At 36.6% G+C, this 14,978-nt stretch overlaps 3 protein-coding genes across 3 annotated transcripts; 1 reads left to right on the plus strand and 2 right to left on the minus strand.

Moving 5' to 3' along the window:
- Nucleotides 1–1,422: 1,422 nt before the first annotated feature.
- Nucleotides 1,423–2,498, minus strand: LOC123891172 (pectinesterase inhibitor 6-like). Its single transcript, XM_045941013.1, has one exon. The coding sequence runs from the start codon at nucleotides 2,364–2,366 to the stop codon at nucleotides 1,770–1,772; it is 597 nt and encodes a 198-aa protein (XP_045796969.1). The 5' UTR covers nucleotides 2,367–2,498; the 3' UTR covers nucleotides 1,423–1,769.
- A 1,971-nt stretch (nucleotides 2,499–4,469) lies between these two features.
- LOC123893081 (NADH dehydrogenase [ubiquinone] iron-sulfur protein 5-B) lies at nucleotides 4,470–7,522 on the minus strand. The gene is made up of 2 exons (XM_045942998.1): nucleotides 7,309–7,522; nucleotides 4,470–4,843 (listed from the first exon to the last, which is right to left on the minus strand). The coding sequence occupies exons 1-2, from the start codon at nucleotides 7,456–7,458 to the stop codon at nucleotides 4,745–4,747; spliced, it is 249 nt and encodes an 82-aa protein (XP_045798954.1). The 5' UTR covers nucleotides 7,459–7,522; the 3' UTR covers nucleotides 4,470–4,744.
- A 4,653-nt stretch (nucleotides 7,523–12,175) lies between these two features.
- LOC123889110 lies at nucleotides 12,176–13,496 on the plus strand. Its single transcript, XM_045938306.1, has 2 exons — nucleotides 12,176–12,183; nucleotides 12,242–13,496. The coding sequence occupies exons 1-2, from the start codon at nucleotides 12,176–12,178 to the stop codon at nucleotides 13,494–13,496; spliced, it is 1,263 nt and encodes a 420-aa protein (XP_045794262.1).
- The last annotated feature ends 1,482 nt before the right edge of the window (nucleotides 13,497–14,978 follow it).

Consider the following 14,978-nt stretch of genomic DNA (forward strand, 5'->3'; position numbering starts at 1 on the left):
CCAACCAAAAGTACTACAAGTATTATAAGAATGAATAAATGACTTCTTTTATCTCCAAATAAACCTTATTCATTGAATTTTTAATCATACATGTCGGTTTAGCATCACAATTAATTTTAAACTGGCTCAACTTCAAGTCTCAATCCTATTGATATTTCAATCATTAATTAGCTTATTGTTTGGTGAGAAAATTAGTCAAATTCATTTTCAACCTAGAATAACTAGAGAAGTGATACTATTTAATAAGAGCTCTCTTTAGTCACATAATTTGAAAGTGTAATAAATCTTGCCTCCAAAATAGTAATGGGGAGGTGGAGTCGGCTCATCATTTATTCATCTCTTGCAGTTTCTTTGGTTCTCTTTGGGTTTTAGTGTGCACGTGGATTGACATTCCTTTGACGGACTTTAGTATTATCCGGGATCATTTTGTTCATTTTACATCATCAGCTGGTGGATCTCGAGCACGCTGGTCTTTTTTGCAGCTCGTTTGGCTTGTCAGCGTTTGGGTTATATGGACGGAAAGAAACCACAGATTGTTCAGAGGCTCAACTAGCACTTCACATCAGTTATTGGACAAGATCAAGTTATTTTCTTATAGGTGGTTAAAGTCGAAGAATATTACTTTGGCTTTAAACTACCATAGTTGGTGGTCTAGTCATTTGTTATGTTTGGGTCTTGTATGATTTTGATCTTTATATTTTTCTTTTCTGTCTATCTTTGTAAACTCTGGTAGTCCATTTTGGCACACCTTGTGCTGAGGTGACTATTTTTTAGTTAATATATATATATATATATATATCTCATTTTAGCTTCTTCAAAAAAAAAATTTTGCCTCCAAAATAGATTTATACATTGCCTTATTATTATCAAGTGACAATATTGTCATTAAATTCATGAAACAAAACAAATAAAGAATAAGGGAATAGTTTTGTGATCTTAGCTCGGTTAATAGGGTTATTGATATACATAAGCTGAGGTTTGATACTCAACTTTTTCGCGTCAAAGATAAAATTCTAATCACTATGTTACTTGACGAAAGAAAAAAAGAATAAGGGGGCATTAAAAGATGATCTAGACAAAAAAAAAAGATAAAATGAAAAGATAAGATAATTGGACAACTTAAAGACCATTTTTACTTTGATAATTTTTTATTTTTGTCTAAAACTCTCCGGTTTGTTAACACATCCGTCAGTCCTTTAATCTTTTTGTAGTATCTCTCAACCAATTCACAACTCTTACAGATACAACAAAATAATTTTACTAGAATCTCACTAAATTTATAATGCAATGCAATAACATACCAATAATATGAGAATATTTGCTAAATTTGGAATGAAAAAACTAATTGTTTCAATCCTCTTTTTTACTTAATCATTTGATTCCTAGGAATAAAAAATCCAATTAGAGTTTAAGGATTGCATATCATCATATGTACAGAGAGCAAGCAACAATCAACAACACTAATTGAACAAAAATTAATATTCAAACATATGCTAGACTATGTTTATTAATTTATGCTCGCGATTACAATCTTTGGACGATTATACTTAGGTGGCTAGGCGCACATGCACGCGCGCACATATAAGTAAAACCACAAAATATAATTTAGCATCTACAAACTTCTTTATATCACTGCTTAATATGTAACTTAATTTAGAGAATATATATGGGGCTAGTCTTCCACAACTCACATTTATAGTCTACTACTATACCTTGATTACGATTACTTCTAGTAGAAGCAACTTATAGAAAACCGAAAGAAGAAAGTTCTATGGATCAGTGATGGTTCCGAGACCCGTAGAAGCAAGTTTGTTGACAAGAGCAAGAGCGTTGCTTGTTAGGTAAGAAACATTATGAACCTTATTTTGCAGCAATTTAATTTGCTTTCCACTTTTTCCTTCAAATCCATCAAGACAAGTATCTTCATCGGTAAGTGCCGCGCTAATCCATGTATTAAGATCCCCCATTTGTGTGTTAAACGTGCGTTTGCTTAGCTTCCTAAGCACACCGAGTGATTTGTGAAGATCATCAAGTGCATAGCAAAAAGTTTCAATACAATCCGAAAGCGCAACTTTGTTTCTTCCTTTCAAATTTCCATTCCTCTTTAATTTTGTAAGATATGCTTGAACATTCTTAACTTCGCCTATTGTTACCGACACTCCCGCGCGTGCCCATTTGCTTGGGGTTCTTCCTGCTGTGTTGGAGAATTGTGATAGTGTGTGGATGCAAAGATTTTTGTACCTTGTGACACTGCAAGCTTCCTTAACATTATTGCCGCAGTTTCTTTTTGCATCTACAACATGGCTAGTATTTGTTGAGAGTGAAACAAATATGGCTAGTAAAATAAGGCGTAATGTTATGATCATTTTGTAGTATGATAATAATGTAATGTAATGAAGAAGGTGAATGAAAATGAAGGGAAATATAGTTTGGTGCTAAAGGAAGAGTTAGGAATTAAATTTATAGCTCCTCTGTTTTGGTAGAATTTGAGAAGTGTGTAGATTACTCCCTCTCCTTTTATAAATTTATTTTCTATTTTTTTACTTATATTAACAAAAGTTGGTAACATAAATAATATGGATATTATGGTTATAATTTGTATGCAGTATGCTATGCACCAATAATTAAAATTTTCCGGAAAATGTTAACAAGGTCTATTTTTGTGTCTCTGAAACACTTATTAAGGAATTAAATATAGTAAAAACTATTTTGAAATTTGTGTAGTTAACTTCAATATAAAATATGTTATTCAATACAAAATTATTAATATATTTTGTTTTCTTAATTGGCACCCCTAGAGACACTGGTTAGCATGACTCAAACTTTATTACACATACATTCGATTAATATTAGACATATTTGTGGATGTGTTTTAGAAAATAATCTATAAAATAAGTATAGTTGTGTGATTTGACTAGATCGATGTCCATGTAAAAAAGTTTTAACCGTTACTACATAAAAATTTATCTCAATATGTATTTTGTTAACAATAATTCGGGTTTTAATTGAAAGAGAAAAAAAAATGTACCTAATAATTTGAAGATGATTTAGTAATTTTTTTGGTGAAAAAGTAGTTACAATTAGGGATGGGGGAGTAGCTTTCAAAGTATAGGCTATATAAAGGCAGCATGTACAATGTCTCACTTTTTGGAACTTTCTTTTGTGAGCATGATGTGTATTGTGTTTCATTGTGTAGGCAAGAAGCTAGTGATTGCAATTAATAAAAGGGATACGGGTGAACTGAAATAAGTAGGGAAAGTCTGTACCAAGTAACATGTGAAAGGAAAGTGAGTAGAGTTACTACTATTGAATAAAATTACTCAATTTTATAGTATCATGGATGAGTTTTTTATTTCACAAAATAATTTTTATTCCACTTACAAATTTACTCATGTGCCTAATTTTTATCGGATGATAATAATATTATTTCGTGACACATTGTGATGGCATGGAACCGTTTTAATTTGTAGCATCAAACATTTTCGTTGATTCCGTATGGATACGTATATCCATCCATCAATTGATGCTTAAAAATAGTATGTCATGTTGTGTTTATAGTTGGACTTAGTTAATGTCTAATTACCATTTCATGACAAAGTCCATATATTAATGAAAAAAATGAAACGATCACGGCAAGAAGAAGAGGACGAGTGGGTGGTAGCCCAATGGGAACTTAATTATCTAATTTGATTGATACTTATACCTCATATTGTGCTTAATTAATTACATGAGGTATTTGCCACTCTTGCTTCTTTTGATAAATTGAAAAATGACAAGAAGAACTAGATAGTTACGTGCCTAACTGAAAGCCTAATGTTATTAGTTTACCACATCATTGTCAATTGAAATCGGATTGTCTCATGTCATCTCTTTTATGTTCTTTATTCGGTGTTAATCTCAGTTGTTCATCCATCGATTAATATTATTGATTGCATGCATTAAACTGGGATGAGTGGTTGAGATTGAACAAAACAATCGAGCCATGGGAGATTGGAAAAGAATATGGATATAAATTAAGTCATTCTTACAAAACAGACTTATAAAATGAGAGATGTCACTCTATATAAACTATAGTCCGATCTTAACTTTAATCAATGTGGACTTGGTTTTTTCAATACACTTCATCACCTCCAGCACTATTGAACTTAATGAGTAGATATAGTCATATAGAACATTGATTATGATAAAAGAGTCATTAATGTACCATGGAAGACATGAGTATATGCCCTCACAGACGCTAATGTTAATAGTGTGATACTCACGTGGTCCTCAACAAAAAATTGTCATTTTTAACTACAGTTGGTGGTAGTAGTGTCAATCTGGACGAGTGTACACCAGACCCAAATCTGGATGAGTGTCCTCGACATGGCCCAAATTGACTTACAAAAAGAGATTTTTTTCATTGAACGATACTCGATAGTGTTTAAAAAGCGAGACTTAATAAGGAAAAAAAAAGTTGAAAGGTCAAGTTCACGAAAATCCAAAATTTACTGCATAATTACACTATATCAGAACTTTATCTGTTGATTCTCTTTCATTTTGAGGATTTCAATCCTCTAACCTCAAACATATTTCAGTGTCTAATTTGCAACCGCAAGTTAACCTCCGAATTATTGCACAGGGAAAAGAAGCCCGTATGTCAAAAAGGCTCACACAAAAGGTAGAAATACCAATCCCAGCGAAATTACAAACGTTTTATTAAAATAATTGTTCAGAAGCTTAAATTGACAGTTAATAACAAATGCTAGTGATGTTCAGTAACAGCTCCGTCATCCTGACCTTTCCTGGCAGCAGCTCTTAGTTTGCGTTGCTCCTCCTTGTAAATCCGATTTCTTCGTTGGAACTGCATTAAGCAAAAAAAATCAACAAGAGTAACTTATATGGCGATCAAACTAACACATACAATAACTTGTTAAACAATTAAACACTGAGTAATACAAATATTACTTAATAAACAATGAAACAACTTTTTCTCTCACATAATATATATATATATATATATATATATATAAGTAGTAGATACCCAACACTTTCTTTCTATCCTCAATAGCCCTCTTCTCAAAGCCTCCTTATCTTACTAAACTCTCCTTATTCCTTAATCTAAATCTTTAACAGACACTCTACTCACACAAGGATTATTGCTCGTATCTCAAAACTGACTACTAAATATTGGTCAACCTATAGTGTAACCCAACCACTCATTAAGTTCTGTTTTACTGCCTTAACTAAGAAACTACCATCTGCCAAAAGCACCACTCATTAAGTTCTGTTTTACTGCCTTTAACTAAGAAACTACCATCTGCCAAAAGCTAATCCACAATGGATAGTATATATGGAATTCTCTACTGCTTTTAAGGCCTGAACTGAAATACAAAGATATATATGTTTGTCATCAAAATAAACTTCATGGATAATATATTAGACAATTGCTGTCTAGGTTCCCAATCCCAAACAAAATCCACTAGAGTATACTAGCTATTTGGAGTCCAACAATCCACATGAAAATTCTAACCTCGCAATTAAACAGCATTATATGATAACAATATCAAACGTCTGAAATTAAACACCATAGTATTATCAGCCATAGGACTTTACATCCTTAAAACTGTATAACGACTATAAGTTATAAGAGAATCATACAAGATGAACGAATGATTGTAAGTCATTTGTTTGTGCCAAATATCAAACAAGTAACAACTAATGTCCCATTATCCACGGCTAATCAATTATAATCATTGTATAAGCTACAAAAATAATGTATAAATAACGTATGTTGTAAAAGCAAGAGAAGAGAAGACATTAACTCAAGAAACTTTTTTTAAAAAAAATCTATAGTTAAATAGCACCAAATTGTGCTATTTTGCCAAATCAAGGTTGCTGTAGATGGGAATGGAAAGAAGTGCAAAAGAAATGGGAGAGCTCTGTTATTTTCTCATAAAAGCTCTCAAACTTGTTTGTTCTTTTCCCCACGTCATCCTTTGTTTACTAACAAGTCCCAAGAAATCAGCAGAAACTATGTGTTGTTTTCTGTGGTCGAATGATAAACTGAAACGGAATGCATTTTAAACTATGATTGCTACAGAAGAAGACATAACTTTTTAAGATTTAACATAAACAAAATTTGTTAAAGTCTTTCAACACACCTTTATTCTATTTTTGTTTCAAAAGAAAATAGGAGGAGGTGGGTGGGTGGGTGGGGGGTTGAGGGGAGAAAAATGAGATGCAAATAAACTTTTATCCCTTTGTGCTGTGGAGAAAAAACAAGGAAGAAAAACAATATGATATGGGAGTATGGGACTTGTAAAAGAGTGTTCTACCCTCAAGTGGAGAGAAGATAGTCCACTCCTTTCAATTATACCCATCAAATTATTTCTCATCTCTAATGTCTTTACATCAACTATTCATTTACTTTTCTTTTTATTTTTTTCTTTCCCTATTCTATCTAACATAACAACAGGAGAGAACATATATACATTTTTTTTACTTTTTCCATTTTCTATCCATCTAAAAAATATACAAAATTTGTCCATTTTCTCTTATTTTTATCCCTAGCTTTATCTTCCCACAGTCAACCAAAATAAAGTTTGCTTATTTTTTAGCGATAAGAAAGATCGAATAGAGTGAGCAAATGGGATGAAATTAAATTAGCAATGCATTTGTAAACTGTGTATATTACCATATATTTTCAGTCTTTCCACAGGGTCACTATATTTTTAACGATTCATTCGTCTAATGATACCACTGTCATGATTTAAAGTCAGTTTAGGTAAACTTTTCGACAAGCACTTATTAAAAATATCAGTTAAAAGTTAAAACAATCTTACAATGATTACAAGCCATCTAAATATATTAGCTTCCCACATAACCTCCCTCAACAAAAAATTTCAAAAGTACCTATAAACTTTTGAGAGCATTTATGTTACAAGTTATGAATGAAATACTTATCTCAGTTAATAAATCTTCCACAAGCTAGAAGCTAATTCGAACCAGACATTTTTATCATGCATGATAATCAGCTTATAACACAAGCGCTTAACGTGTATAAGCTTACATAAGCTATTTTTACAGAAAAAGATAAAATAAACATAAATTATTTTTATATATCCTACGAGCAATTTTCATAAAAAGCTATAGTGGAGAGTTGGTATTACAATTAGGGTTAGGGATTGCATTTCACAATAATCCTAATTCTTAAACAATGCATTTGATCGATCGATCGAATGAATCAATGATTGATTGAAATTGAATGGATGTGAAATTGATGAATGAATTGAAAGAAAAGGTAAAAGAAATGAAGAAGGGTGGTACCTCTTTGGAATGATGGAGGCACTCGAAGTAATCTTCACGAAGAAGAACACAATCTTTGGGTTCTCTGCAAGTAGACATACACTCGCTGAAATCGATCCAGAAATCGTAGCAACGGCCTTTGTTTCCTGTGATTCCCCAACCAGATGCCATTTCTCTCCCTAACTTCTTCCGCTTCGGAGATCTCACTGATTTTTGCTTCCTTCTTCTAAACCATCCCGTTCTTCATCTTCTTTCAACCCTAAATTACCAAACTACCCCGATTATTTTCATTTGTTTTTATTTTATTTTTATTATTTTTATTATTATTATTATTATTATTATTATTATTATTATTATTATTATTACAATTTTCATTTTTGCCAAGAAACTTTTTTAAAAACAAAATAAAATATTACTAGATCACCGGTCCGGTTAATCATGTTCATGGGTTAGTTTTGACTTCAAGTGAGTTCAGCCCCCTTCATATCGTAGTTGCGGGGATCGAACCGTGGTGCTCCATTCATATCAAATTCAGCGTCAATCACCACTAAACCAAATATAGTTTAAAGTTGATGGGAGTGTACCTACAAGCACCACCATGCTAAAGTCGGTATGGTATGTATGGGAATGTGAAATGAGATGTTTTAGGATTAGAATTGCATACCTTGAGATGTTGGAGGGAAACACCTTTTATAGAGCGACGACGTAGCTATTGGAGCATTTAATGGTGGCAGTTACGAGACGATGCTCCTTTGATGTTATGCTTTGACACTGGTAAATGTCTTGGAAGTGTTACGATTCTCCAAGAATTTGAGGCTAGTCGTTGCGACTTTAAAGAAGGCTTCTAGGAACAGACCTTTAGTTATTCTGCATTTATGTCTCTGAAACCCAGTTAATGTAACGCGCATAAACTTTGACTTAGTTCAATATAACGAGACATGTATAATTAAAAGTAGTGCAATTAGCATCCACAAGGCAGAATTTATAGTAAGAAAAGAGATGACCAACCCCACCATTAACAAGAGAGTATGTGAATTAAATCCTAAAACAAATTGTTGAAACTTATAAGAAATACAAGATATTTATACTTAAAAAAATAATCAAATTTTATAGAACAATGAAGTGTGGTTAGGTTAGCAAAAGAGAACGTCTTAGAAGAGTTTGAAGAGGTATTTCGAATCTCGACTTTTGTATATAAAATATTATGTTTCTATTAATCAGGGTGTTTACGTTCGAATTTGGTAAACAACCGCTAGTTTAAGTATTTAAACTCGCGAGATCAACTAGTAAATCTCAGGACAATTTTGTGTTTATTCGCTTCAAGAAAACTGTTTGAATGTTCGTTTGAATAAGGAAACAAACACTTAGGAATTAAAATATTTTAAAGCATACAAGAGAAACTAATTCGAATCGCCTCGAAGTAGCAGTTTCTCAAGCAAGTATCTGGATTCAGACTTGGAAAAAATTACTAGAAAACAAATTGCATTGAATGAAAACAATTACAAATAAAGATGGTTCACAAAACATACATTTCTCCTTCGAATTCCGTTCGTTCGATCGCTGAGTACTTAGAATTTTTAGAGAGAGTGTTTGTATAAATTTTGTGACCCCTGTTCTGAATGAAAAACTACTATAAATACTACTACTAAGTGGTAACTGTTTCTCGATCATCTGGACGCTCCTCCATTTGCCACGTCGACCACGTTCTCCACTTTCATCTTTCATTCCTTCAGCGCGCGCCAAGACCTTTTGGGCCGTTCGTTGTTCCTTCTTTGGGCTTGGCCCAGCTCTCCATCGGTTCGATTTCGCGCTTTCGATAGCTTCCTGGCAGAACCAAAATTGGACGTATTATCCATATCTTTCGAAGCGCTTTTTGGCTTCGACCTAGCTGGCTTTCGACGCCACCTTTGAAAGTTTTATTTTAACAATATCACCTCCAAATAAATATTGGACCCACCAATTATATTTGATTGATAAATACCAAATTTATATCCAACAAATTGCCCCCCAAAAATGCCATTTTCGACTATGTTTATCGCAAGAGGAAGTGGCGTTTTTGAAAGTATTAATGGATATCTTTCTTTTCCATTTATCTCTCCTATCGTTTAGACTGCCTTTCAAACTTTGGATTGGCTCCAAAACTTGTTTTTCTTTCCACCTGTCAAGGGGTTTGGACATTTGTCAACAAGGAAGTTGAAAAACTTGTTATTTTCCACAGACCGCGTGCCTCTATAAATAGCCATATCCTCCCTTTATTGCGTTTTTTCCAATTTTTCTCTGTCAACTGTTCATCTTCTTCTTCATCTTCCGCGATTCTTTCTTGAATTCTTGTTTCCAAAAGACTTCTTGTCTTCACTTTTCTACTTATCACCCAGTCATCAACTTTCTTTTCACTCGGATTTTCCTCAACCGTTGCAAACAACCTGTGATTCCCAAATTTAACCCTAATCACCATTCTTTCACGCCATCTTTATACCTTCATCAATGGCGTCAGATTCAGGTGTCAGAAAATTCCTTCCTTACGCCGGTACCGCCACTCTTTCCTCTTACGACACGGATGTGGTTCCAGAACCATCATTGCGTTTAGACTTACAAAAGTTTTGGGAAAATCAATTAATCTTTCCTTATTCTGTTGATAACCTCGTGCATGCATTTGGGGGACCCAAGCCAAGTGATAAAAGTCGGAATTCCAAAGTTTTGTCTATTTTTCCTGTTTATAAGCCTTGTGTTCCTAGGGTTTTCATTAGTGAACCCTATAATTTTAGCTATATCAAGGCGCCTAACAGAGTGTTTCGATCAGCTCCTTCTTTGAATGATCAATACCTTGGCTGGTTAGACAGGGTACAACGTGACAAAGCTGACATTTGGCAAGCTTGTGGCATTTATGACCTTATTCAACTTTCTCGGACCGGCCTTAAATACCAACAGGAAATGATTGTTGCTGCTTTGCACTTCTTTGAGTCTTCCACCAACACTTTCCACTTCGAATGTGGCATGATGACTCCTACACTGCTGGATGTTGCTGCCATTACTGGCTTATCGCCTCTTGGCGACACTTATGATCCTTGCAAAGCTTCCGACACCATCAAATTCGACTTTCGAAACAAGTCTTACTCTAAATACATCGTGGAGAATCGAAAGACTAGTGATGAAGTAAGTGACGAAGAACACATCGCTTTCTTAACCTTATGGCTATCGCAGTATGTCTTCTGCACTCAATCTCTCCAAGTAGCCAAGAAATTCATCCCTATGGCTATTCAATTACATGAGTGCCAGCAATTCAACTTCGCTCGGCTTATTCTTGGATGTCTTTATGAATCCATGAGGGATGCTTGTGAACATCTTAAAAGAACAGGTGATGGATCCACCTTTTTAGGTGCTGGCCCCTTCTGGTTACTGCAATTATGGCTAACTGCCACTTTTCATGCTGAACTTGACCTTTTCTTGCCTGAGCCATACTATGAGGAATCAAGAACACGTCGAGTCGAAGGCACGAGGTTGGCGAGAATGGTGCCTAGGGAAAGAGGCCTTGGTTATGATGTGGCTTTCCAACAGTATTTTAATACTTTCCTCAGCCTGAAGAAGTTCAAGCCTAGCTTTGCTCCCTTTGTGGATAGGCCACTTGGTCCTCCTTGGTTTACTCACAGATTTCCTTCTCCACCGGAATTCGAGACGGTAACCAACAACATTTGGACTGCTTACTTGATGCCTACAGTCTTGTCCTGTCGAATTGGCTTGACCTATGGAGATTTTGGGTTAGTTGGTTACTTCCCAAACCTGGTGTCTCGCCAATTTGGCTTAACTCAAATACTCCCAAAGAGCATATATTTGGAAGAGAGGGAGGTTTGTTTGGGCAAACATGGCATGACAGAACCACAGTTCCATTCATTCTTGAACCACTTCAATCAGCCTTCTTATGAGCTTACCCCATTCGACTTCGCTCCCTCACATGCCTGCACTAGGGAATTTTTTACCTGGTGGTCTCGACACTATGAAGGACGCCTGGTCGACAAGACCGCCTTGCTTACCGCTATCTCTAATGGGTTCGACTCATCCATTTTGAACAAGATTAAGTCGAAGTTGAACGCCAGAGGTATTCTTTTAGCTTTACTTTTACTTGCATCGTTTTTACCTTGCGTGCTTTTCTCTTATGCACACCTCTTCGATGTAGGGAGCAAGTCGAAGGCAGGTTCCAGCGATTCTAGCAAGCCTCTTCCCCCACCATCTAAGGTTGAACTACAGGTAGGCTTTTACCTTCTTGTGGCTTTTCACACTTCTGTAAGATTTCTATGTTAACTTTGATATGCCCTTCCTAGATTGCTTCACGCAAGAGGCCTCATTCAACTGAAACTCCTTCTGTTTCGAAGAAGCAAAAACCTGTTCCGGCCCCTTGTTCGAGTGCTCCAGATGAGGTATCCATTTATCCAACGATTTCTATTTCCCTTGGCTTAAATGCGAACTTACTGAACTGTGGCCTGCAGGATACTCCTGTTCTCTCGACCATCCCTGAGCACACTACCGCTGCTACTACTCAAGATCTTTTTCCTAGTGCTGAACCCATTACTGATGAGAAAAAGAAAAAGAAGAAGAAGAAGAAAGAACACCAACCCACCCAAGAAAGTACTCCTGAGCGCAAGTCCTCTGAGATTGAGGCACAACCTGATACTCTGGCATCACCTGAAGACCCTCCTTTGGAACAATCGGAGAGGAAGAAAAAGAAGAAAAAGAAGCAGAAAAAATCTCCTGCTGCAGCTGCTGTTGTCGAGGCTTCTGCTACTGCAAAAGAAACCACTTCACAACCTGAAGCTTCTGCTACCCCTCAAACCCAAGTAAGCCATTCTTACTTCTTGTTATTTCTTCAGCCTTTGACTGTGTTACTCATTCTTTCATGGTTTTGTTTGTTTCAGCCACCAAACTCTGCTCAAGTTATTCCTCAGGATGAGCCTGCTCTTAGCAAAGCGGCTGAGGGGGTGGTCGAAGGACCAAGCAATGCGCCTCCTGAAGATGTTGCAGAAAAAATCTCATCTCCTCAGCCTCTCGAAACGGCCATTCTTACTGAAACTTTATCACCGCCCAAGGCTCCTAGCCCGCCTCACCGCGCTTTCGCAGATGATATCCTTAAGCCTGACCATGAAGAAAACCAACTCGATCAAAGCCTACCACAACAGAATCCTTTAACAGACTCTGCCCAAGTATTGGCTGATAATGATCCTCCAACCAACTTTCCAGCTGACCCCATTGCTAATACTGAACAAAGGCCAACAGTTGATGGTGAGCACTCCACTACCAATCAGCCACAACCAAGTGGGTCAAACCATGAATCTAGTTCACCCAGTGCTGGCGCTTTCGACTCTGAAGATGGGAACTCCTATATTGGTGACTCACTCGGTGAAGAGGGAACTTCCGTGTCAAAGCCATTTCCCACTGTTGTCCTGCCAGCTGAACTTGCTAAAGAGTTAAAAGATTTAACTCCAGTCGACGCACTTAGCAAGCTTTTATCAAGCCATGGCACCTCTAGCTCCGCTTTTGAGGACGCAGGGGGTGAGGGAGATGTACTTGAGCAAGAACAGTTTGAGCATGAAATCAGGTTTAGGCGAGAAATTCTTACTGGGGATATGTTGGGTCTGCTTGAGCGTGACTCTTCTATATATTACAACATCAAAGCTCTTTTCCGCAAGCTGCAGAACCCAAAGACTGACGAAGCAATGTTCCTTCTAGTGACTCAGGCTGAAACCTTTCTAGAACAATTCGTTAGTCAATCTCAACTCCTAACCAGGACTAGCGACCTTTTGACATCTTTGCTTGCCACCCAGCAACAACATTTCGAGCAAGCTAATAGTTGCAATGCAGAGGTCACAACTATCAAGACTGCTTCTGACAAAGCCCTCGAGCAACTTGTGGCTTGTGAGAACAATATTGCTCAATGGCAGTCTGAAATCGAAGCGCTAAAGGAAAAGATTCGACAAGAGGAGGCTAAGATGGAAAAGCTAGCTGCAGTGGCTATCGAAGCACAAAAGGTTAGGCTTGATGAGCTAGCACGTGAAGGTATCCAACACTTCAGTGAGGGTTTAGCTGTCCGGAAACGAGTCGAGCGCCTTGCTAGTGATAAAGAAATGCTACAACGTAAACTGGCGTCCATTCGAACTCAGTATTACCAATTTCAAGCGGCCAATCGACAGCCTCCTTCGACATCCCAGCAACAATCTTGACCTTATAAATTTTCCTTTTAGTCTTAAATTTTTGTTATTCTCTTTTGGATGTCATAACTGTAGATCTTTTAACACTAGCAACTATCGAACAATTTTGTACATGCTTTTTTAAATGTATGCCCTTTTTGGCCTTTTTATGCTGCATGTTCATGTATTGGCTGAGTATTTTATTCCTTTATTGTTGCTTGCTTTCCTTCTTTTGGGTCATCATCCCAAGCTTCATTAATAGCATTTTGCAAGGAATGGAATGAACATGTTTCCAAAGCAGTCAACATGATTAACTACACGGTTTTGGGCATTAATGCTTTGGCATTTCCCTATGCAAACTGACCACGGTTAGTTGTAACTACCTAGCCATTAACGCGCCTTAATCCTTTTATAAAGACCCACGCTTTGCAAGTTTTTGTTCATCATTTTGCACAAATAACGCATCAATACCTCTCCACAAAGAATGGATAACAAGACAAATCCTCCTTCTTCTACCTCAAGCTCAAACATGCTGCGTCCTCTTAGAAAGGGACGAATCAAGATTCCAGCTTCCAAACCTCCACGCGCTAGAATCCTTCGCCCTCGACCGGCACCAGCTAATGTAGTAGAAACCATCATTCTCTCTTCTGACTCCTCAAGCTCTAGTTCAGATGACGAAGATGAAGACTACCTCAAGTTCCTCAGTACCCTAGAGCCTGATGAAGAATACCCAGGAACTCCAACTCCTTCTTCTGAGGATGAAGACTCTCAGATCTCAGAACTTTCCAATTCTGATTCAAAGGATGAGGGAACTCGGGTTCAGGGTAAACCTTAAGTGTTTATCTTTCAACATTCAACCATTTCTTGTATTTTCTTGAACATTCTTGAATGACTGGTTGTATTGTTGATTTTATATGAAATAAAACTTGATTATTGGCATTTCCTTTTACCATTTCGCAAATTTTATTCTTGCGTTATTCATTTTTTATGATTATTTCTTGCAACATTGGCTTATATTTCTTTAAATATTTGCCATTCATGTTGACTGAACGTTTCTCAGGAGTTAACTCTTCAATCTCATAAGCTCCATTTGACAAAACTTGAGAAATCTTAAATGGTCCTTCCCAATTGGGTGACCATTTTCCAAAGGCTCGATCTCGTCTGTCCATGGGGAGGATGACTTTCCAAACTAAGTCTCCTACGTCAAAGAGTTTGGATTTAACCCTTTTGTTATATGCTCTAGCAATTCGTTCTTTTTGTCGAATCAAAGCATCTAACGCCTGCAACCTTTCCTCATCCACGTCTGTTAATTCATCTAACATCATGTTCTCATAGTGATCAGGAGGTAGTTCCCATTGCCTTTGTACTCGAATCGACTGCATCATTATTTCAACAGGTAACACGGCATCGTGACCATATGTTAGTCGAAAAGGTGTCGAACCTGTTGACTCTTTAGGAGAATTCCTACATGCCCATAGGACTTGGTCCAGGGTCTTATGCCAATTCTTTGGCTTT

Source organism: Trifolium pratense, linkage group LG6 (assembly GCF_020283565.1).
Source record: "Trifolium pratense cultivar HEN17-A07 linkage group LG6, ARS_RC_1.1, whole genome shotgun sequence".
NCBI classification, from domain to species: domain Eukaryota; kingdom Viridiplantae; phylum Streptophyta; class Magnoliopsida; order Fabales; family Fabaceae; genus Trifolium; species Trifolium pratense.